Consider the following 21,457-nt stretch of genomic DNA (forward strand, 5'->3'; position numbering starts at 1 on the left):
TAGGTACAGTAGCGTCTTCACTCTAATCAACTCAACTGGCATTTTAGCGCCTCACAATGCGCGAGCTGCGAACTGCTTGTCATTTGTCAAAATCAACCGCGACACATTCAAATGCGTTTGATACACCCAATTTTTTTGCTTGTGTCCTGGTGACATGTTGCCTATGCTTTTGACACCGATAGAAATATTTGACCCAGAATGCCCTTTGAATTGGCTCCGGAAAATACTGTTTCCACATCTATCGACAAACGGCCCGAATTGAAAAAGCCAAAAGGATCGACCATCGTCTCGCTCACATTTCATCTTGAGGGAAGCGCTGGTCTTCAAGTCGCCCACCGCAAAGGAGTACTGTCCTTGGTCGGCCTTGTTGACGTCTTTGACGGTCAGGCCGTGGCGTCCGCGCCGGGACGTCATCGAGTACTTGTCGCCGGTAGACAGCGGCCGGTCGCCGAAGTACCAGGTGCCCTCGGCGTCCTCGCGCGACAGCTCGCATTCGAACTCTCCCGCGTAAGACTCCGGCACCTCGGCGCTCTCCAGGCGCTTTAGGATTTCCAGCGGGGCGCCTGCACGGAGAACTTTTTAGATTAGCGTGGGACATTTTGACAGCCCCGATCGTTTGTTTAGTTGGGGAAACGAGCCGTATTTTTCATCTCTACTTGCTCTTTTTGTTCCCTTTGTTTTTTCGCTGCTCATTAACTGCCCTTGGCGGCGCTAGATGGCCCTCCGGTGTCCCGCGGTGCCAAATAAAACCGGACAAGACTTTCAATTCTGCCACTTTGGCAGTCGCGTCTCCTCCAGCGATCTATGTGAAATAGTTGCTTGTTTTTTTTGGGTTTTTTTTTTTTTTTAAAGATGGACTGAGAGGACTCAGACGCCGACTCGCGTGTGTGATCATGTGAGTGTATCGTATTGTGTGTTATGAAATGTCAGACTTTTAATGTGAAAAGGTCCAAGCTCTCAGGTGCTGCTTTACGAAAGCCGCGATAAGAGTTGCAGGAAACTTTAATGTGCAGGGCGGTGCCTTCAATCACTCGTTTCAGACAAAACCATACCCTTTAAGTTTTGAAATATTTAAAAAATCAGATTTGTTGTTGTTTTTTTTTAAATGAAATGTATCCATTTTTGAGGGGGCTCCTTGCTAAACTTTCACCCAAAACACTTAGGCTAGGTTCATACCGCAGGTCTTCATGCAAACTTCAGATTTTTTCTTGTATCTGCTTTTTTGGCGTGCCCGTTCAGACCGCCTCTGTCCATTGAGCACGTTCAAGTATTACGCATGCGCACTAACTCGCAGTGCGACACGCGCCGAGCAAACTGACCCGCATGCGCAGAAGCATCAAAATGTCAAAACAAATGACTACACATGCTGGCTCTGCATCCTTATAGGGTGATCATATTTTGATTTCCACAAAAAGGACACAAATAACAGACTAAAGAATCCCAGTTTAGTTTTATATTCCAAAGTTTATACGGATTAATAGAACGCATGCACCGTATGTGTATGCACGACGCACACACGTATGGTCAGTTTGCCCTATGTAAGCAATATTGAAATACAGTACTGCTCATTTAGCACACCGAAAGAAAACCGAGCATTTGGGAGATTTGGCAGTGCAGACCGCCGCCACATTCTGGAACCGGAAACTCAAGCCGGAAAAGTGTGGAAAAAAATCGGATTTGTGCATTAAGACCTGCCGTATGACCCTAGCAATAGTCACGTAGGGCCGGCCTTTGGTATCAAGGGATGATTGTTGCATCGTCTAATTGGTAAAACCGGTAGTGCCACACCACTGTGCTGGCAAAAATGAAGTCAACTATCTACTTTGTTAGCTTATTATATTGACCCGTAGACATCATGTGTGTGTGGGGGGGGGGGGGCTGATAACCAACGGGAAAGAGGACGGAAGGCGAGTCAAAAGGAGACGTGATTAGGTGGGGTGGGGCGGACGTAATTCAGCAACGTGAGGTGGGGAACCCAGGATGATGTAAATTATCATCCGTAAGTCTGACCCCATATGTGGACATCCTATTCAATGCTACCTGATCGCTAATCCTGGCATCGACCCGAGTGTGTCTAAATGCGTGAATCCACTCACACGTGAGATAGTCCTGTAGAAAATGCTGCGCGGGGGCTGCCCCGGGCCCCGCCCGACAGGCGCCACCCCGGCCGGCCGATCGCGGGGGTTGGTGGCCTCCCCCCTCCCCCTGCGGCTCCAGCAAAGGGGCCACCATCATCCCCCCCCTGCACGGCGCTAGACGTCCAATCCGTTTAAAGCGGTGGATCGGCAGCGACGTTCATCGGTCGCCGACCCTCCCGCTCCAAACGGCTCGGACGTGTACTCGTCGCAAACTCATTCAAATTCAGCGAAAGTCCATCACCTTTCCTTTCTTAAAACTGGCCGACGACGAGTCGGGACCCACCTTCCACGTCCAGCTCGGCGGCGGTCCTGACCGAGCCGTCGTGCGCCGCCGCGCAGGCGTACTGACCGACGTCTTTCATTTCCAGCGTGAGCACGGACAGGAAGTGGACCTTCCTGTCCGAGTGCATCCGGTACTTGTCTCCGGAGAAGATCTCGGCCCCGTCCTTAAACCATTTGACCTTGACGAAGGGTTCGTTGGTTTCGCACTCGAAGGTGGCCATGGTGTCTTTCTCCTTGGCGTTGATGTCCACCAACTTTTGCGTAAAAGCGATGACTTGTTTTGCTAAGGCGTCAAAAGGCAACAGTGAGTGGAGAAAAAGGCCCTTTCCGGTTTTCAAAGGCAGGGGTGTCCAAAGGCCAAATCTATCATTTGTTAAACAGAGGACCGGAAGATGGGATTTATCGAACTGAGTTTTTTTTTTTTTAGACGTCCAATCCATTTTGACAAGGAGAACTACTGGCAATCGCCGACTCCGCAGTTAATGGAGTGACGGTGGCAATGTTTACATGGACAAAATTTCCTTTATCTGATCACTATTGGGATTAAAACGATGATGAAAATATGAGGACTTCATCAGAATCGGGACTTCATTCGGAACATATGATTTTGACGTGCGCAGATGGACGCCGCCATCGCGTAATGTGGTCATTACGGTTAGAAGCCAACTTTTTGTTTTATCATCTATTTGCACGCTTTTTTGACGCCTTGGTTGAATACACATTTATGAAAATCGTATTTTTTTGGACCGTGCGTTTGCTAAAATGTATGATTACAAACGTACAGTATACTTTGGGTTTGCATTTTGATGCGTTCTTTTCTTGCGATGAATTGTTCCGGTTTTTTTGTCCACGCAGCAAACCAAAATGAGGTCTAGGTTTTTTGCTCCGACAACAAAAGCACATGAACTGGTCGTCATCTTTCCCACAGCGCACGGGCGGGGGCAGCGTGAACAAATATACCGGAAAGTGCAGTCGTAGAAGAAGAGGAAGCTGTACTGACTTCCGTGTCAACAAAACGTCGCCCCGTCCATTTTGCTCGTCCATTAAACGCTGGCGTTATTTGGTGTATTTGCCTTTCAACGAATCCTTGGATATCTCCCGCAACGTGTTGGTCTCGGATATAGAGCAGTTTAGTCTTCCCTTTGCTTGTACTGGCTTCCTGGAAATAACAGAAATCCTATCGTCACATGTGAGGACGGTGTGTTTGGAAATTTTGGAATGCAGCGTTTTCATGCGCGCCGTTCGGTTTATCCATCGGCATAGACCACCCCTCAATCTGGACGTGTGTAGATGGCGCATTTTTATTCCTATCCCATGGGCTTTTAAAAGCCCGGACATAAAAGTGTCCACGTAAACGCTGTTTGGGACTAGCGACAAAAGAGCAGAGGAGTGCAAGAGAACGTAGGCCGAAAGCGAAATGTTCTTTGTTTGCCGCCAGCGCCGTCGGGACACCCCTGTTCCGGAGCTGACTCGCACGTCAGGCAGTCTTACCTTGCACCAGGAGGAAAGCGTGGCCGGAGGTCTCTCCGGCGGAGTTGACGGCTTTGACCATGACGCTGGCCGAATCTTCCGGGACGACGTCTCGGATGACCAGCTCGCACACGCGGTCCTCGGGCCAGAACCAGTAAAGCCTGTCCGTCTTCTCCAGCGGAACGCCGTTCTTGAACCACTGGCACTCTGGTTCCGGTCTGCCCGCCAGCCGAACTCTGAACTTGACCTGGTCCCCCCGTGCCGCCGTCTGACTGGAGATGCGCTCCAGGAATTTGGGCGCTTCGGCGTCGGCCGGGAGCTTGACCCTTTTTTCCGTCTCGAGCGGCTTGACGCCGATTTTCTGTCGCTCCTCCTCTTTTTTCTTCTCTTCCTCCTCCTTCTCCTTGGCCCGATGGAGGAGGTCCTCCTTGGTCTTCCTCAACAGATCTTCGTAGGAGTCGTCTCTCTTGCGAGACTTGAGCTCCACGGCCGTGATGGACTCGTAGTAGCCCTCTTCGGTCCGGCGCTTGAACTTGCTCCTCAATTCCTCGGACTCCTCGCTAGCTTTCTCGCGAACGATCCTTTGGGCTTTCTTCAGCTTGACGACCTCTTTCTGCCCGCCGTCCTCGGAGTCCCGCTCCACCTTCACCACCTCGAAGGGAGCTTTGCCGGACTCGGGCGCCGCCTCGGCCGGCCTTGGCTCGGGAGCCCGGCGGAGATGCGTCCTGAAGTCCTCCTTGGGCCGAATCTCCAGCTTAACGGCGTGCCGAGCGGAGCCCAGGTTGTTGTCGGCGACCACTCGGACCTCGCCCGAATCGTACGACTTGACGTCCGCGATCTCCAGATAGTAAATGCCGTCGTAGCGCAGTCGGTATCGCTTGCTCTTGCGGATGAGTTGTCCGTTGAGGTACCAGTTGACCTTGGGCGAGGGGTGACCGGTCACCCTGCAGCGGAATCGGGCGATTTCGCCCTCCAGGACTCGAGCCGGCTCGGGAAGCAGCACGATTTCGGGTTTGGTCTTTTCCGTCTCCCCGTCGGCGCCCGCTCCCGCCGGCGCTCTCTCGTGGGCCACGCGCTCCATCTCCTCCATCCTGTGCGCCCCGATCCTCCCCTCGGGCAGCTGGCTCTCCTCCACCAGACCCTTCTCGTCCTTGACGATCAGGGTGGCCGAGTTCTGGTCCGCTCCGAATTTATTGGTGGCCCTGCAGGTGATGACGCCGCTGTCTCGAGCGTACGCCACCTCGTAGTCCAGGCTGCAGTAGCCGAATTCGTTGACCATGCGCAGCCGGTTGGCGGCCTCTAAGGGTTTGCTGTCGTGGAGCCACTCCACCACCATGGTGGGGTCTCCGATAGGGGTCAGTCTGCACTCGAAGTGAGCCGGACCGAACTTTTTCATGCGAACGGAGCTCAGCTTCTTCTTGAATTGGGGTTTTTGCTGCTTCTCTTTGTCGTAGAGGTCGCCCTCCTCCCACTGCTCTTGGCCGTAGCGCAGGTGCAGGGGCTCTAGTTCGGGAGCCGCCATTTCTTTGGCCTTGTAGGTTCCCCTGGGAATGATCAGCTTCCGTTCCGGCTCGGGTCGGGCGTAATCCGTCTCCACGTTGACTCTGCAGCGGGTGGTGTCCCTGCCGGCTTTGTTGATGGCCGTGGCCGTGTACCAGGCGCCGTCTGAAGCCGAAGCCGACGGGATCTGGAACGTCGCCTCTCCTCCTCTCCCTTCGATCCTGAAAAGCCATCGGCGGGCGGGTCAGCGCCATCCACTTTTACACAGTGGGCTGCTTAGACCGCCTTAAAACTAGTTCAGTTCCCTTGTTTACAATGGAAATCTACTACAAATTATCTGCCAGTGCTTCAAGTAAACTTTACTCACATTTCTTGAAAAAGAAATATAGCTAGCTGTAAATAAGCTTAACAGACATATTCTAAGCAACATTTTTTTTTTTTTCAGCTACCATATCAGAAATGTTCATTTAAGAATAGATTTTGTTCAAAACATTTCAAAGTAAATCTTACTTGATTTAGGTGAAAAATTGTAACATTTAGATGTAGAGTCTTACAAACAAATAGTAATATTTGATGTAAGTGGAATCTGAAGCATTCCTCTGTTAACTAGTCATTAACACTCAAAACAAGATGAATTATTTGACTAAATTTAAGAAAAATAATCTGATTAAGATGTTGTTATAAATTTGTGTAGAGGCTTGGAAATGTAAAAATAAAAACTAGACACCTCCTACAACCGTTTTTTCTTTCTTTCTTTCTTTCTTCGTGTGAAATAATCTAACTTTGAATGTTGTATTTGAAATCGTCCTAATCTTATGAATTAAATGTAATTCCTACTTTGGCCAGTGGATGGCGCATGTCGCACACTGACGGGGAATAGTGGAAGCGCCACAGAGGAAGAAATGATTTTTCCTACGTTGTGGAATAAAGACTGCTTGTAGCTCAACTTGTGTCCTCTATTCTGTCACGGCAGGTCAGTTAAAACTCAGTATCCATCTGTTCAGTATATATTATCACTGTTAGGAAGTGTTTAAGGTAATAATATACTGTATGAGAAGCGAACAAACGTGTTGTGGAGCATTTTTGAGTGAAACGGGATGGTGTTGTCTGCTAACCCGCGGAGCTAACGGCCTAGTGTAGGAATAAAATGATCTAGCATAACCTAGCGGAAACCAGTTGGTACGATTCAAATATTTTTGATACGAAAGGGTTTTCATTCAATATAGTATAGTTTGATGGTAACAAGATAAATATTTGTGTATATGTTAAAAACGTTTGCTACATAGAGATTTATTAAGGATGTCCAATGTATAAATATGCTTCTATGTTATCTTTAATAACAAGGTGCACGTTTTATTGTGTATTTTACTATTGAAAAATATGTAGGGGAATGGGTGAATTTTCATATGGCCATTTGGAGGCCATTTCTTTTGTTGTGTAAATGTATAAAATTATTTTTCCTCCGTTAAAGACTGCTTGCGTCCTCATTCTGTCATCACAGAGCGTTGAATTGCTTCAGCTAATTTGCCCTCTGAACCCCAGAGGAGCAACATTTGCAGTGCGCTTTACTTGACTTGTCCCGCATACTGTGTACGTCAACGATGACAATTTTTTTTCCCGACGATGACGAGCTACAAACGTGTCTTGGGTGACAAACACACCAGGACGAACACCAGTTCTTGTCTGTCGAGACGAAAATGCGACATCAGTGTCGGTCAGATGTTCACAATGTGTTACATTTTCTTTCTGTACGTGTTGTCAGCCTGCATTTGGTTGTGTCACTCATGAGAGGTGATGCGCCCACTCGCTGGTATCCTCTTCAGGCTTGCTTGTTTTGAAACACATGGTACGATTTGTTTTCTTATAGTACAATGTTGCTTTAGCCTTTAAAAGGTCTGTACTGAGTGATCATCACACATCAAGTGTAACTCGTAGCGTGAGCGCAGCAGTTGCGTTAGAACTAGCATTTGGTGTCGTGAGCCCTTCTCTTAAACTCTAGGCCATGTTTTTTTTTGTTTTTTGTTTTTTCATACAGTTCGTGACGTCCATGTGGTCATAATTTATTAAAAATAATGTCGTGTGTGGATTATCATTACCGAGTTGGCGTCGTCCTTGTAGACGCTGCAATATGGGCTCGTCTGTCAATCTTAATTCCAAATTGTTGGAAACATTTTTTGGAGTAAAACGTTTGAATTTTACAGATGAAAAAAAATAAACGTCAACTAAAACGAGATGAAGACGAACGCAATTTCAAATGACGAAAATACGACTAGTAAGTCTTGTTTTGGTTTCGAAAATGAAAAGGGCTGCCTTAAACAACACAGATACTCAGTTTTGGGGTGAATTTATTCATCGGGCTGAAATTCCTTTTCCAGGTAAAGCCAGTTTGCCCTCCTGAATTTGTCACACGTCTGACAAAAGCTGCCGCTCTCCGGCAAGGAACAGAATAAGGTGCATTTGACGTCAATTTCAGTCCAAAGTCGGAGCCTGTATTTCTACAGCATAAAACAGACGAACGAGGCCGTCGTCGTCACCTACTTGATGTGCGGGTGCTTTTGAGGCGTGACAATGTCGCTATTTTTGAGCCAGACGATGTCCGGCGAGGGGTTCCCGATGGCTCTGACGGCCAGTTCCACCAGAGTTCCTTGTTTGACGCTAATGTTCCTCAGCTTCTCTGTAAACTGCGGACGCAGCAAGCTTTCTTTGGCTGCAAAACAAGCAGAGCAAATGAGAGCGTCCGCGACACGAGGTGGAAAATGACGGCGTCCTCACCGTCGACGGTCAGCGTGACGGAAATGGACGAGCGTCCGGCCCGATTCTGAGAGACCGCCGTCCACTCGCCGGAGTCGTGCGGCACAGCCGGCGTGATGATTAGGGACTGAGTGCCGTCCTCTTTAATCACGATCTTGTGGGTGTAATCGCCGACAACTTGTTGTCCTGCGCGAGAGAACCGACGGAGTCAAAGGGGTCGTCGTCACGTCCCGCGTTCTTTTCGACGCTCACCGTCGTGGAACCAGTACGTGTCGGGCACGGGTCTGCCGACCACCTTCAGGTCAAATCGGGCGGTCTGCCCCTCGGAGCATTGACGCGAGACGGGCTTCACCACGAAGACGGGCTTGTACAGCCTCTCCAGCTGAAGCTCGTCGGTCTCGTCCGGCCTCCGGACGGGCGAGCGACTGGGAGAGCGGCTGACGGAAGGGCTCGTCGAGCGGGGGGATTCCGATCTAGAGCGCCGAGCCAAAAGTCAACCTACGCCCGGAAAGCCGCCGGAGGGCCGGACGCGGCCCTCGACCTACCGGATCCTCCGCGCGGCCGACCGCGGCGCGTATCGCTGAGGCGACGGGCTTCCGTACGCTTCCACGTAGAGCTTCCCGGAGCTGACGGCGTTACCCTTGGCGTTGCTGGCCAAGGCGCTGTAGACGCCCTCGTCCTCGGGAAGAACCGCGGCCAATCGTAAACTAGCGCGTCCGTCCGGAAGAACCTCCGCCCGGTAGCGGCCGCCGGCCCGGATGCGCTGACCGTCTTTAAACCAAGCGATCTGTCCCGACAAACGGGCGAGCGGCGTCCATTTTCAGACACTCGCGGTACCTCCGCCGCTAGCGGCGGACGTCGTCGTCGTCCTTACCTTGGTAGGCGGCTCTCCGAGCATCCTGCAGTGGAAAGTGACGGCCATTCCCTCCACGACGCGGTAGTTCTTCACCAGGGTGTCAAAGGTGGGGGGCGCGGCGCCGTCGTCGTTCGGGGAGCCGCTCATCTGTTCGCCGTCCTCCATCAGCAGTTGGCCGTAACTAATCCTCAGGATGCTCAGCTCGATCTCCTGCATGATGCGCTGCTCCAGCATCGATAGGTGAAAGTCCTGCACGACAATACGGAGGAGGTAAAAGCGTTTCACCCTCGTCGCGACGCTAACAACTCAGAATAGGTGGTCTAGCGAAGAAAGGAACCGCTTCAACTCCTTCGGTGCGCGAGACATCAAAATTTATATTTTGATCTCAATGATTGTTGCAACTGTACTTACGGTGAATGACCCATTGAAGGCTGAAGGCCTGTCAAGTTGCTCTTATTGTCCCTTTTTTTATCTATCATTAGTGGACGGAAGATTTTGAAATTTGGTAGGTGCTGTTAAATGTGCTGGCTGGCTGGCTGGCTGGCTGGCTGGCTAGAGTCGCCAACGCTAAGATCCGGCTGACATTTCACAATGCGTTACTGCCATCGACACGTTAAGTAGCAATCGTACGTTTACTGAAAAGAAATGACATATACACTTATCGATCCTCAGAGTCTCGGCGCCGACGAATGGATTGTGGACGGTAGGTTATTGTTGCCTGTAGGAGTTAGCCGCCAGTGTCGGTTGCAGAGATCTACCTCCGAACTGTCCGCGCTAAGAGTGCAAATAAATAACAGTGGGATACGGGTACCTGTCCAGAAATAAGGGTGGCGGTCATCTTGTCGGTGACGGCGGGGGCCACGTCTCCCGCCGGGGGCTCTTGCGCCGCCGCTTCCATCGGTGTCTTTAAGGCGATCACCTCCTCTTTCTTCATGTAGACTTCGTAGTCATCTAAAGAGTAGAGATCAACAAACTAGGGCTGTCAAATGATTACAATTTTTAATCCAGTTAATTACAGCTTAAAAAGTAATTCATCGTAATTGCAATTCAAACCATCTCTAAAATATGCCATATTTTTCTGAAAATGATTGTTGGAATGGAAAGATAAGACCCAAGACGGATATATACATTCAACATATGGTACATAAGTACTGTATTTGTTTATTATAACAATAAATCAACAAGATGGCATTAACATTATTGACATTCTGTTAAAGCGATCCACGGATAGAAAGACTTGTAGTTCTTAAAAGATAACTGTTAGTACAAGTTATAGAAATTTTATATTAAAACCCCTCTTATTGTTTTTGTTTTATTAAACTTTGTAAAATTTACAATCAAAAAATAAACTAGTAGCTCGCCATTGTGAATGTCACTAATTACACCATGCTCACTCATGGTACTAACCCATAAAATCAGTTGGACCCAAGCGCCAGCAGAGGGAGCCAAACACCAAAAAACAACAAGTGGACAATTACACTGTACTGTCATTTTAGTCTGTTTGAGGGGGGCATGTGCGTTCATTGCGTCAAATATTTTAACGTGATTAATTTTGAAAATTACTTACCGCCCGTTAACGCGATCATTTTGACAGCCCTACAACAAACGCTTGCTTGCTTTATCTTCCCAAATATTTCTTCATGAACCCCCCCCCTACTCTCTTTAAATTTTCTTTCTCAAAAGCCTCAACTATGATAAACGTCCAATCGTGTGCCTTCTTCTGCTGTGAATTTCAATGAGATTATCACTTGTAAGCAAGCAGTCCATTTGAACTGGAAATGAGGGTTGCCAGCAAATCAACATTCCCACGTCAAATGGAATGGACCAAAAGAAGAAAAATTTGAGAAGATCGTGAACGGCGGGCGGGCAGGCCGGCCAGCTGGCCGGCCGGCCGGCAGACAGACCTTCCTCCAGCAAGACGGCGGTGGCGGACGCCTCTCCCAGCCGGTTCCTGGCGACGACGGAATATTCTCCGGCGTCGTCGCTAAATGTCATGGAGATCAGTAGCTGGCACGCGCCGCTCTCCTTCTCGTAGGCGGATTTGTATCTGGAAGACAGACAAAACAAGATCACTGACGATCATCATCTTTCTGCTATGAATTGAAATGAGTTTGTCACAAGTAGATGTCTAATCCATGAAAGCGGGAGGGTGGTGGCCAAGCACCGTTTGCCGCCAGCCTTCCCGCTTAGATAAGAGGACGTCGAGTGTCGTCAACGGCAGACATCTTTTGATTTTGGGGCATTTCCGGTCGGTTTTGGGTGGTCACTTCCTAGTTAACTCGTTGGCTACCAGTGACGTTGCTCAACGTCCAGTCCGCACTGACCGGGAGATGGAGATGAACGAATGTAACTGCGGTAAGCGCAGTAGTGCACGCACGCCACCACCACAGTCCAGTTTTACGGCAGCAAATGTCAAAATAAAAGCAGGTGATTTTGTATGGATGTGCCACAGAACAGCGGATGTCGCGCAAGCGCCCACCTGTATCCGGTAGTGAGCGGGATGCCCCCCTTCTTCCAGACGACGTGCGGTTTGGGGTTCCCCCCGACTTGACATTCAAAGATAACGCTCCCTCCCTCGACCATCTTCTGGACGCCGGGAGTCCTGACGAAGAAAGGAGCCGCCGTCGACACGGACTCGGGCCTTTCTTCTTCTTCTTCTTCTTGGCTTATTCTACGGAAGTGTGTCAGCGGGACAGGACGGGACGGTAAGGGAGGGGACGGAGGCATCCCAGGAAGCCCGTGCTTTTTAACTCACAGTTTCTCTTCGGGTTCCTCGGCCGGCTCCTCTCGGCCATCCGCGTCCTCGGTCACTGAAAATCAATTTTTTTTCCGTTACTGAGATATTAACGTCTCGAAATCGGTCGTTTGTCAACGGGATAAACTGTCACACAGAGGTGTGAAAAAACGGCCGAGATGGCCGACTCGACCGAAGTGAGCGCCGGGGTTTTGACGGACTTGGTCAGTTAGGCTTTCATTTTTGAGCGACTCACCCCGGACGAGCAGGTAACAGGAAGTGCTGACTGTTCCGAACTGGCTAGTGGCGGTGCAGGTGAAGCGTCCGCTGTCCTCGGCGAAGGCCTCGCGGATGACCAGGCGCGCGCGGCCGTCCTCGTCGTCGTATCCGATCTGGAAGTCGGTGGAGCTCCGGATCTCGTAGTCCTCGCGGAACCACGCCACCGCGGGGGCGGGCCGACCCGCCAGCCGGCACTCCAGCGTCACCGTCTCGCCTTCGCTCACGTCCGTGTCTTTCAAAGCCTGAAAAAGCAGACTTTTAGAGCTCCGTACGCCGAGCGGCGCCGGCCGACGGACGCGACTCACAGAAATCAAAGCCGGCGGGACCGCGTCGGCGACCGAAGGAGTCGCCGGGGCTTCTTCCGAAACCTGACGGGAAAAGATGAAACCCGCATATAAGCCGACAACGTTGTCGTTTTTGGCAACCGTGACGATAACGAAAATATTTCCATTTTTTCGAGACGATGACGAACTAAAACGGTGCCCTGGGAGATGAAAACATAACGAGACGAATGCCAGTTTTCGTCCAATGAGATGAAAATAGTTTCCATCATTCATTCAAAATGTTTTCTTATTGTATGTGTATTTAGCCTGCGTAGTAGCAGTGTTTGGTTGTGCTGCTGCTGCTGCTGCTGTGTCTCTCCAGGCTTTCTTATTTTGAAACACAGTTTAGCAAAGATAAGATTAGCTTTCTTATCTTGCCAAGAGAGAATATGCAATGTCGCTTTAACCTTTAATGGTATGTGAAGAATGCTCATGAGACACCGAATGTAACTCATGTCATCTTAAACTCTCAAACAACTTTTTTTTTTTTTTTTTTTTCCATTTAGGTCCATTTGATTCATTGAAAATAATGTTTCCCTTCTGAATATGTATTATCATCAACAAGTTGGCATTGTCCTTGTGGATGCTACAATATGTGCTCGTCTTTCAGTGTTCATCCCAAATTGTGAGAAACCTTCATTTTAGGACAAAAACTTTTGAATTTTACAGACAAACAAAGGATAAACAAAGTATTTTTGTCCAAAAGACTACTTCACCTGTTCGAGGCAGACAAGCTGCTGCTGCTGCTGCTGCTGCTCTCGCTCCGGCCCGGCCGCGCGGACGACCTCACTCGGGGAGCCCGCCCGCTTCCAGGGAGGGAGGACGTCGGGGCCGCCGCTCGTCAGGTAGGCGACCGTCGGTGCCCTGAGAGCGAGAGCCGAACTCCGGTCGGTCAAAACCCCGCCGGGACGAGACCGTCGAGAAGTCCCGGTCGGATCTCTGTACCTGCCGGGCGCGTCGACGTGTCTGACGGGCGACCGGCGGCGATCCGCCGCGGGCGGAGCGGCCGCCTCTGCCGTCGTCTCGCGGGCCGTGAGCGCCGTCGGTTCCGCGCCCCCCGCCTCGATCTCCGTGGTGGCAAAGGTCTGAAAAGCGGCCTCTGTCACCTGAGGGCCGAGAGACACGGGAGACAGATGAAGACGCTCGCTCTCAAATTCCAAAAATGGCAGAAGATGGAGAACGGTAAACGGATGGATACCTGCTCCACTACAGTCTGTTGAGTTATTTGCGAGCCGGAAAACAGCGTCTTGGTTTTCTTAGCCGGGACGACTTCCTCGCCTACGCGGGCGCACCGAGGCAAAGGTTAGCGTGGCGATCGAATGTTTTTTTTTTTTGTTTTTTTTGTTTTTTTTAAATCTGGCGAGACCTCCGGGCGGAGGTTCTTCCCGTAGCTCACCGTAAACCAGCAGTTCCGCAGAGGACGTGGCGCGGCCGACGCCATTGGTGGCCATCACAGAGTAGGTTCCGGAATCTTCCGGGAAGGCCTCGGCGATCACCAGGCCGTACAGGTCACCTTCGCGGACGACGGCGAAATCGGCCGAGCTCCGGATCTCGGCTCCGTCTCGGTAGAAGGCCACGACGGGCGGCGGGATGCCGGCGACCCTTACGGCGAGTTTCACCCGGCTGCCCTGACGCACCGTCGAGCTCTGAAGTCTCTGAAGGAAAGCGGGCGGCGACGACTCCGCTGCCGCGTGCGCGGAGGGAAAATTTCACAATCGAGAAAGGATTCCGGCTAGGCCGGGCCGGGACTCACCCGTAACGATGAGTTCGGCGGTGCTGGTGGCTTGCCCGGCTCCGTTGGTGGCCCTGACGGAAAACCTGCCGGCGTGCGCCGCTTCCACGGCGTCGATGCTCAATACAGCGTGGCCTTCGCTGAGCGAGATCTGAACGCCGGGCAGCGCGGCGGCCGACAGGACCTGGCCGTCGCGGAACCACGACACTTCCGGAACGGGCGCGCCTGCGGGCGGGATACGGCTCGTTACGGTTTCTACCCGGTCGCGGGCGGGGCCGAGCGCGGCGCCTCCCTTCTTACCGCTGACTTGCGCCTGGAACGTGGCGGCACTACCCTCCAGTGCCACCACGCTCTGAAGCGGCTGTGTGAAAGTCGGCGCTTGTGTCGACATCATCATCATCATCTTCTTTTTCTCCCTCTTGGCTTGGCAGCCTGCAGGAGAAGAACAAATCCGCTAAAGAACATCACTAGTAACTATTATTTATTCCATTTGAGCAACGTTGGTGAAACGCTGCCATTTTGGGGGGCTCCAAATAGGTTTCAACTCTTGTTACTTGACTCGCATAAGAAAGAAAATGAGACACGTATATATTTGGCAGTTTTCCGAACGCGCCCGCTAGCTTAACGCCGATCGCCAACGGAATACCCCGTTCCATTTGCCGTAGCTCACTCTCAAAAGAATAACGACGCCACAATTGGCCCAATGAAGGCGATAGCATTTTTTTCCTCCCGAACCGAATACGATACACGGCTGCGCGGTATCGGCCGGTGCCAATACCGTGCCGATATGCGCGGATTCGCCAGCCTACTTTTCCTCCTTCTAACAAAGCTCATGTTTATAGATCAAATGATTTGGTTCCTAGAAGTGCAGTATCGATGCATTACTTCTGGGTACTCGTGGATACCGACGCCTGCATTTTCGCGCCACATCGGGGCCCGTTCCGATTCTACTACCGGTGCAACAATAATGGAACGACCCTCAATAAATAAATCAAATCCAATTAGTTTCACCGCCACTGACGTTGATTGACACGGAATCCATTTCAACCTGGATGGCCGGCACGGAGCGCTCACGTTTCACCGCCATCAAAGGATGGCTGCCGACCCTCCCGGTCAAAATGGATATTAGTAGTGCTAGTAGTAATGCTGTATTGACATGAAATAGACTCACTGTCAAAGCAATTAAAAGTTCAGTGGGTACAAATGATGAATATATAAAACATTTAATAAAAGGGTGGATTCAATGCCGTTTCTCCCAGTCAAAACAGATTGAAAGTCCATCAATTATCGTCAAACGGGTAGCCCGCCACTTAAAGTTGACCAAAAAACATGAAAAGCAGGGGTGGGGATTCCCCTCCCCCAACACGTTTGTGAATCACTTCTTTGCTGGTTAAAAAACAACAACAATCGAAAACGTGGCAAATAACGGTCAGTCACTTCCGGCTTCACTGGTTTCAGTGCATACACCTATTTACTTTGGTAAAGAATAAAGACGTGCATGTGCGTGCCCCCCCCCCCGCACACACACCAGATATTTGAATTTCTGATCATCTACCTTGTACTGCAAAGCGTTTTCACAAAACTGTAGTTCCTATTGTGTGAGTGTCCAATGACTCACATAGAGGAGAGAGCGGGGCTGGGCGGGGCATCCACCAAGACTGGCGTGAGGCCGGGTCGGTCGTCCGTTCATTTGGTGAATTCTGTTTGAACGTGATCTCGTGTGTCCTTAACGTTTGATCACGTGACTACCGCGGGCGGTCTAATTTAGACACTTTCCCCATCCGCTCGAGCTCAACGGATAACACACGTTTGTCTAATAGATATATTGCAAAAGCGTGCGCCGTGATTGTGTAAAACTTAAATACGTACAAAACCGAGCGGATCAAACACAAACGTAACTTATAAGGGTACCAGTTTGAGCAAATCAAATCCGATCGGATGAAATACTATCTAGTGGTTGACTGAAAATTGGCACCCTGCCTCCTCTCTTCCTACCTTAATCAAACCTTCCCAGGTAGTCACAGGTAATATGAATGAGGTGACAGTGAGACACACACTCATGAGCCCTTTGCAACACCAAAACAAGTAGTAGTTCCTTGATGATCTTGAAGGCGCGCCAGAAGGATAGACAGACAGAGGCCAGTTCCACACCTGTTCCGCTTAGTGAGGGAGGGAGGGAGGGAGGGGCATTACGGTACATTTAGGTGAATGAAAACGGCCTCGTTCATTTCAAGTGAGAGATTTGTTCGTTTGAATGAATGGTCGGCGAACGATCCGACCCTCGGTTCGCTATTAAAGCAGTGAAAGGACATCATTTGAATGCAATGTCAGCGTACCGACGTGCGACGAAGGAACCGTAAACAGAAAAAAATATACATCATAAATTATGGAGACGAATAGAAAGGAACGTTGTTCTTCCCGTGTGTAAACAATGGCAGGCAGGTAGGCAAGTGCTGCCTCCCAGTGGCCAAAGTGCGGATACATTGGACACTATTTTTTATAAATGAATTACAAGTTTCTGAAGTTGAATGTATATTTTTTCAAAAATGTATTTTTATTTCATTGTTTCTCCTGGACTTTTTATCCTTTGTACATTTCAAAGAAAAAGTGGAAAATGAAAAGGCGTGTCTTCACCTATGATTTGATACGTTATTGCATCGTTTAAAAATTTATATAAGATAGTTTTCCAGATTTCACTCAGTGCTACTTATTCCACATCAGTGTTGATTTTGTGAGCACGGACATGGGAAATCAACTCTGGTTATGGCCCCGACAATACTTGAAAGTCCATTTTGAAAAAGAAATCTTAGTATTAAAATGGCTGCTTCATAAATAATCATAATAATACATTGGATTTATAAAGCACTTTATATCACAATGTCATCATTGGCTGTCAATGACATTCAACCCTATTGGCGCTGAAAGTTCAGTCAATCTAGAATCAATGCAATTGAAAGAGAGGAGAGCGGGCGGGCAGGCGGGGGCAGCAAAATTGGGGCGTTTCAGTGCCCTCCCTCCCTCCCTCCGGCGCGTCAGCAAAGTTCTCGGTTGGCAGACGAGCGCGACAGCTGAGCGGCCACCACTTCCAGCCCGAGATTGTTAAAAATAGGTGTGTTTGACACGCGGCAGCAGCTGACGATGACCCCAAACAGAAAGCCACGTCATCACAGACGCACGCTGCCTGGCTGGCTGGCCAGAAATAAACATCATTCCACGCACAAGTGATGAAAAAGACCAAGAATCCTCCCTAAAATCACATGATGTTAAGACCATGTCAATCAAGTGTCGGATCGGTCGACGGACGGGCTCCGCCTCTTTTTTAACTCTCTCCGTGCCATTGACCAAAACGGAAGTCTTTCAATGAGTTTATCACCAGTAGCTGTCGACGGATCAAACGTCGATAAACGATAACGTCAGTTCAGTTGGCAGCAGATGCGCGCCTCGTGGCGGCCGTGTCGCCATCAAAGTCAACGCGTTGACATTGAAATCGGGTCATAGCTAACTTATTTCTCTTCTCGATGTCAAAGGCTCTGCCATTCAGCTACCGCATACGGCGATGGACGTTCCGTCCGTCCTGCTTAGGGACTCAAACTCCTGAGGCGTCGCCGGTTCCGTTCGGTCGAACTTGATTCAGTTCGTTTCCGCGCACTTGAGTTGACACGACAAGTTTGCTTTTTGTCTGGCGAACATTGACATTTAAAGCGAGGACCTCAGAAGGCTTCAATTCACTTGACATATAAGATTATTCAATGATTGACTGAGAGGAGGAAGTTGCAGTTGACATTTTTGTTTTCAATCTCCCTCCGTGACTCCGACCGCAATTGTGCAACGGGCAAATGACGAGAAAAGGCTGCCCGGCGTCGACATTTTCTCCCAAAATCCCGACTCGTCCACTGCTAGAAATAGACATTTGATTGACAGGCGGCATGTGGCGCATATCTGGGGGAAGGAAGGGAGGGGGTCGAGTCAGCATTCCCTTAAAAAGCCATGGGCCCCCGTCCGAGGGGCCCCCCTCCCTAACTCGCCCGGACTATTTTGGGTTTTGACAAGTTGCCACCTGCCGACCGGCCGAGCGAGATTCACCCAAACTTTCTGAAATGTAGGTGTGTGTGGGGCGGGGGAGTCTCACGGTGGGTACTCACGTGCGAGGCCGCCTGCAGGTGTCGGGACAAAGCCCGCCCCCACACCCGATGAAGCCTAGCGAGCGGCTTCTCGACGGTCCGAGTTGTCGTCAAAGATGGGACGGGACGGGCCGGGCCGCTTGCCGATGGGACGCGACTGAGTGGTCCTCCAGCCGAGCCAGGCCGGGAGTGAAAAGCGCTCCGGGGAGGGGGTCACCTTCTTATACCGGGAGAGGAGGGGACGCGCCTACGATTGGCCGAGCTGCGGCAGAAGAGGCATTATGGGAAATGGAACTTATTCAACCCCCTCGCAACGGATGGGGCGACACTGGAGAAAGGCAAAAACTTTGTTGACGGACTGCTACATTTTTGGGGGATCCGATTCACATCGTAACTCAGGAAATCCAAAGTCTGTATACCAACATTTTACAAAAACAATTCCCTTTCATTTGCAACAGACTCATATTAACAAGGAGTGCCTCAAAATTAGAGGTCGACCCATGCATTTGGGCTTTTACAGATTAAAAAAGCAGATCGCCAATGGCTGCATTTGTCTCTATGAATGGCAATTCAAACACACCAACAAAATTCTAACCATTTATTGAACTTACCTGTACACAAAGAGAAGGCAGTTCCAATAAAGACCGATTTACAATAAAGTGACAAATGGCGTCAATTCAAGGAGTCCGTCCTCAACTGCAGCTCCCCTGCCATCCTAATCTGGGAAGCTCGGCATGGTCGTTCCTGCTTACCACCCAGGTGGTAGAGTGCCATGGAATAATCCTACATAACGGCTGTTGGGAAAAAAATGCCCTCAAATCAAAACGAGGAAACATGCTAGAAGTGACCCAAATCAATAGGAAGTGACTGTACCCCAAAATGTACAAGGATCAATTCTTTTTTTATGACCACTCAACGATAGAAAAGACGACGACCGGCTGTGAATGAAATTACAATGCCATTGCAGACACTAGATGTCTAGCGCAGTCAACGGTGCCCAATGTGTTAAAGTGGAAGTGAGACAACATCGCCCCAAAATGAATAGGAATGTAACAGTGTCGGGCCCCTTGGTAACAAAAACACAGGTCTGGCAAAAATCAAGGAAGCAGTAGATGGTGGGGGCAACAGTGAACAATTGATATATTTCGGTGAATTTGAGTCATGAATAAAACATGCTTTATTCAAAACTTCTTAAAATCATGGAGTGGATATTTGGGAAAGAAATCACAGCAAACGCAACCAAACTCAAGTGAAAATGCCCCCAATCAAGAAAAAGGCAGATTAAAAAAAAAAAAAAGGGATATGGTGACCCTTTATTATGTGACATAATTCACCCACGGAACTTGTGTGGAAGATGTTGTATATTTGGCCGAGCGAGTTTCCGGCTACGTCAGTCACGTGACACACTTAAGAGTTCCGGCTGAGTTAGAGTTCCTAGCGAGTCACAAGAGACACGTGAGCGGCGGAACACGGCAACAAGACTCCATCCAACGTCATCCGCTACAGGGAAATAATGACTAAATTTGCATGTTCAGTTAAATTGTTTAAAACGGACCCGATTTGTGGCCTGTTTAAAAGGGAACTTGACCAAACAGCGGTGGCCGACACTCAGTCCAGGGGGTCACTGCTAACAACAACATCAAATGTACACATTCAGCATCATCAGACACCAGAAATGTAAACATACCTCATCCTAGGCCAGCTGCTTCTCAGCAGGTGTCAAGTCTTCATGGGCAAAAAGGCAAACAAACCTGGCTCACTCACAGGTGCTGTGCACGGGCCAATTTATAGTGCACCTTGGAGGAGGGGCAGTCAACTAGGCATGATGCATTTGATACTGTAGCAAAGTTTGGCCACCTTGTTACAGGAAGAAACCAAAAATCTGCAGGAATTTATCCCCACGGGATTTCTCCAAACGGCATGTTCTCGTTTGAGGTGTAATTCCACTGTCGTCCACTCGGTGACAGCAGAGCAATGCCTGTGTGAAGAAGTCAAGTTTTTGCTTCATTACCAATTCGACCCATTTTGAAGCTCAAACAAGTCGTTTTTGTTTTTTAACTATCAAAATTCTCACATTTAAATTGCTGGCATGACACGTCCAATCCATTTTCAGAGCTGCCAACTTTTAGAAAAACCTAGGTTGTTGGTGGTGACCAAAATTTTGTTGCCTGGTACTCCAGACTCACCGCTGTTCCAGCTATTGAGTCTGGCCACCATTAAGCGGATAACATTTCCAGGGCGGAGCAAGCCACAGCAAACAGACAGCGGAGTGGACCAATCAGCGACGGGCGGGACGGGGGCCTTGCGCGTGGAAGTAAACATACGAGGAGAGCGGAGTTTATTCAACATGGCTAGCGCGAGACAGACTGTTGTCAGTGACTTGTGTCGATGTGTTTTTGCTCATTTAAAACTGATTTTACCGTGGATTGGAACATATTCTCGGCTCTCCCGTTCGCCATCTGTGTTGTTGCGGAGACGACTTCCGACGCGGAAGAGTGACGTTGCTCGTTAAGAACACGTCACGCGAATAAACGAATCTGATTTGTCGGCTGATCTTGTACTTGCTCGAGAGGCCGTTAATGGGCTGGGTCCCTGACTATACTCTCCGTGTTTGGAAAAACACAGGGAGAACAGTGTGGCCGTGCCAGGCAAAAAATTTTGCCCCGTGAGAAATTGGGCATGAGAGTTGGCAGCTCTGCATTTTGACAAAGAAAGCTTATACTGCCGCCAGTGTTTCGTGTCGAATCCCCCCCAACCAACCCCGTGGTCAAACCGTCTCGCTCCGTCCATCGACGGCGACCAAATGAGTTGTACGGGTCGGCTGACGTCATGGTAATGGTAACCCAAACGACAGTCACTCCAAAAAAAAAAAAAAAGGTGAACGGTAGAGCTCATTTTTTTATCTTTTATTTGGAAATTTGTAAAACGTTCACCGTCGATCAGCCGGCCGGACGGACGCGATAGAGGAAGCCGGAGCTCCTAAGGGTTACGCCGAGCGGAGGCTGTCGAAAGCGCAGAACTTCCATCGTTTCTCCAGCGTGGCGCCCACGCCGCTCAGCTCCTGACGGAAGACCAGGGGCAGGCGCGTCATCAGTCGCTCCAGCTCTCCCGACGACACCTGCGCCAATGGCCCCAAAACAAGATGAAAAACCAGAACGGGACAAAAGCTACAGTATATAGCCAAACCGGGCTGCTCGGGCCCTAAATGGTTGAAACGAATATGTTCTGCTGCATGTGAATTTGTCGAAAGATTTTTCAGAGCGTGGCAAGT

At 49.8% G+C, this 21,457-nt stretch overlaps 1 protein-coding gene across 1 annotated transcript in view; it reads right to left on the minus strand.

Annotated features, from left to right (window-relative positions):
* ttn.1 (titin, tandem duplicate 1) overlaps window positions 1–21,098 on the minus strand; it is a 155,628-nt gene extending 134,530 nt beyond the window's left edge. Inside the window, exons 1-23 of the mRNA XM_057851593.1 lie at window positions 19,874–21,098; window positions 18,798–18,980; window positions 18,208–18,448; window positions 14,366–14,497; window positions 14,087–14,290; window positions 13,730–14,017; window positions 13,532–13,611; window positions 13,279–13,439; window positions 13,050–13,197; window positions 12,316–12,378; window positions 11,988–12,252; window positions 11,753–11,807; window positions 11,477–11,668; window positions 10,902–11,044; window positions 9,809–9,948; window positions 9,016–9,246; window positions 8,687–8,928; window positions 8,394–8,614; window positions 8,163–8,327; window positions 7,929–8,097; window positions 3,912–5,611; window positions 2,422–2,703; window positions 297–563 (exon numbers count right to left, since the gene is read on the minus strand). Of these exons, the coding sequence (XP_057707576.1) occupies window positions 297–563; window positions 2,422–2,703; window positions 3,912–5,611; window positions 7,929–8,097; window positions 8,163–8,327; window positions 8,394–8,614; window positions 8,687–8,928; window positions 9,016–9,246; window positions 9,809–9,948; window positions 10,902–11,044; window positions 11,477–11,668; window positions 11,753–11,807; window positions 11,988–12,252; window positions 12,316–12,378; window positions 13,050–13,197; window positions 13,279–13,439; window positions 13,532–13,611; window positions 13,730–14,017; window positions 14,087–14,290; window positions 14,366–14,468 (5,119 nt within the window). The 5' untranslated portion in view covers window positions 14,469–14,497; window positions 18,208–18,448; window positions 18,798–18,980; window positions 19,874–21,098. The remainder of the gene's footprint in view (window positions 1–296; window positions 564–2,421; window positions 2,704–3,911; window positions 5,612–7,928; window positions 8,098–8,162; window positions 8,328–8,393; window positions 8,615–8,686; window positions 8,929–9,015; window positions 9,247–9,808; window positions 9,949–10,901; window positions 11,045–11,476; window positions 11,669–11,752; window positions 11,808–11,987; window positions 12,253–12,315; window positions 12,379–13,049; window positions 13,198–13,278; window positions 13,440–13,531; window positions 13,612–13,729; window positions 14,018–14,086; window positions 14,291–14,365; window positions 14,498–18,207; window positions 18,449–18,797; window positions 18,981–19,873) is intronic.
* Between the last annotated feature and the right edge of the window lie 359 nt (window positions 21,099–21,457).

This window comes from Corythoichthys intestinalis, chromosome 12 (genome assembly GCF_030265065.1).
Source record: "Corythoichthys intestinalis isolate RoL2023-P3 chromosome 12, ASM3026506v1, whole genome shotgun sequence".
Classification (NCBI taxonomy): Eukaryota; Metazoa; Chordata; class Actinopteri; order Syngnathiformes; family Syngnathidae; genus Corythoichthys; species Corythoichthys intestinalis.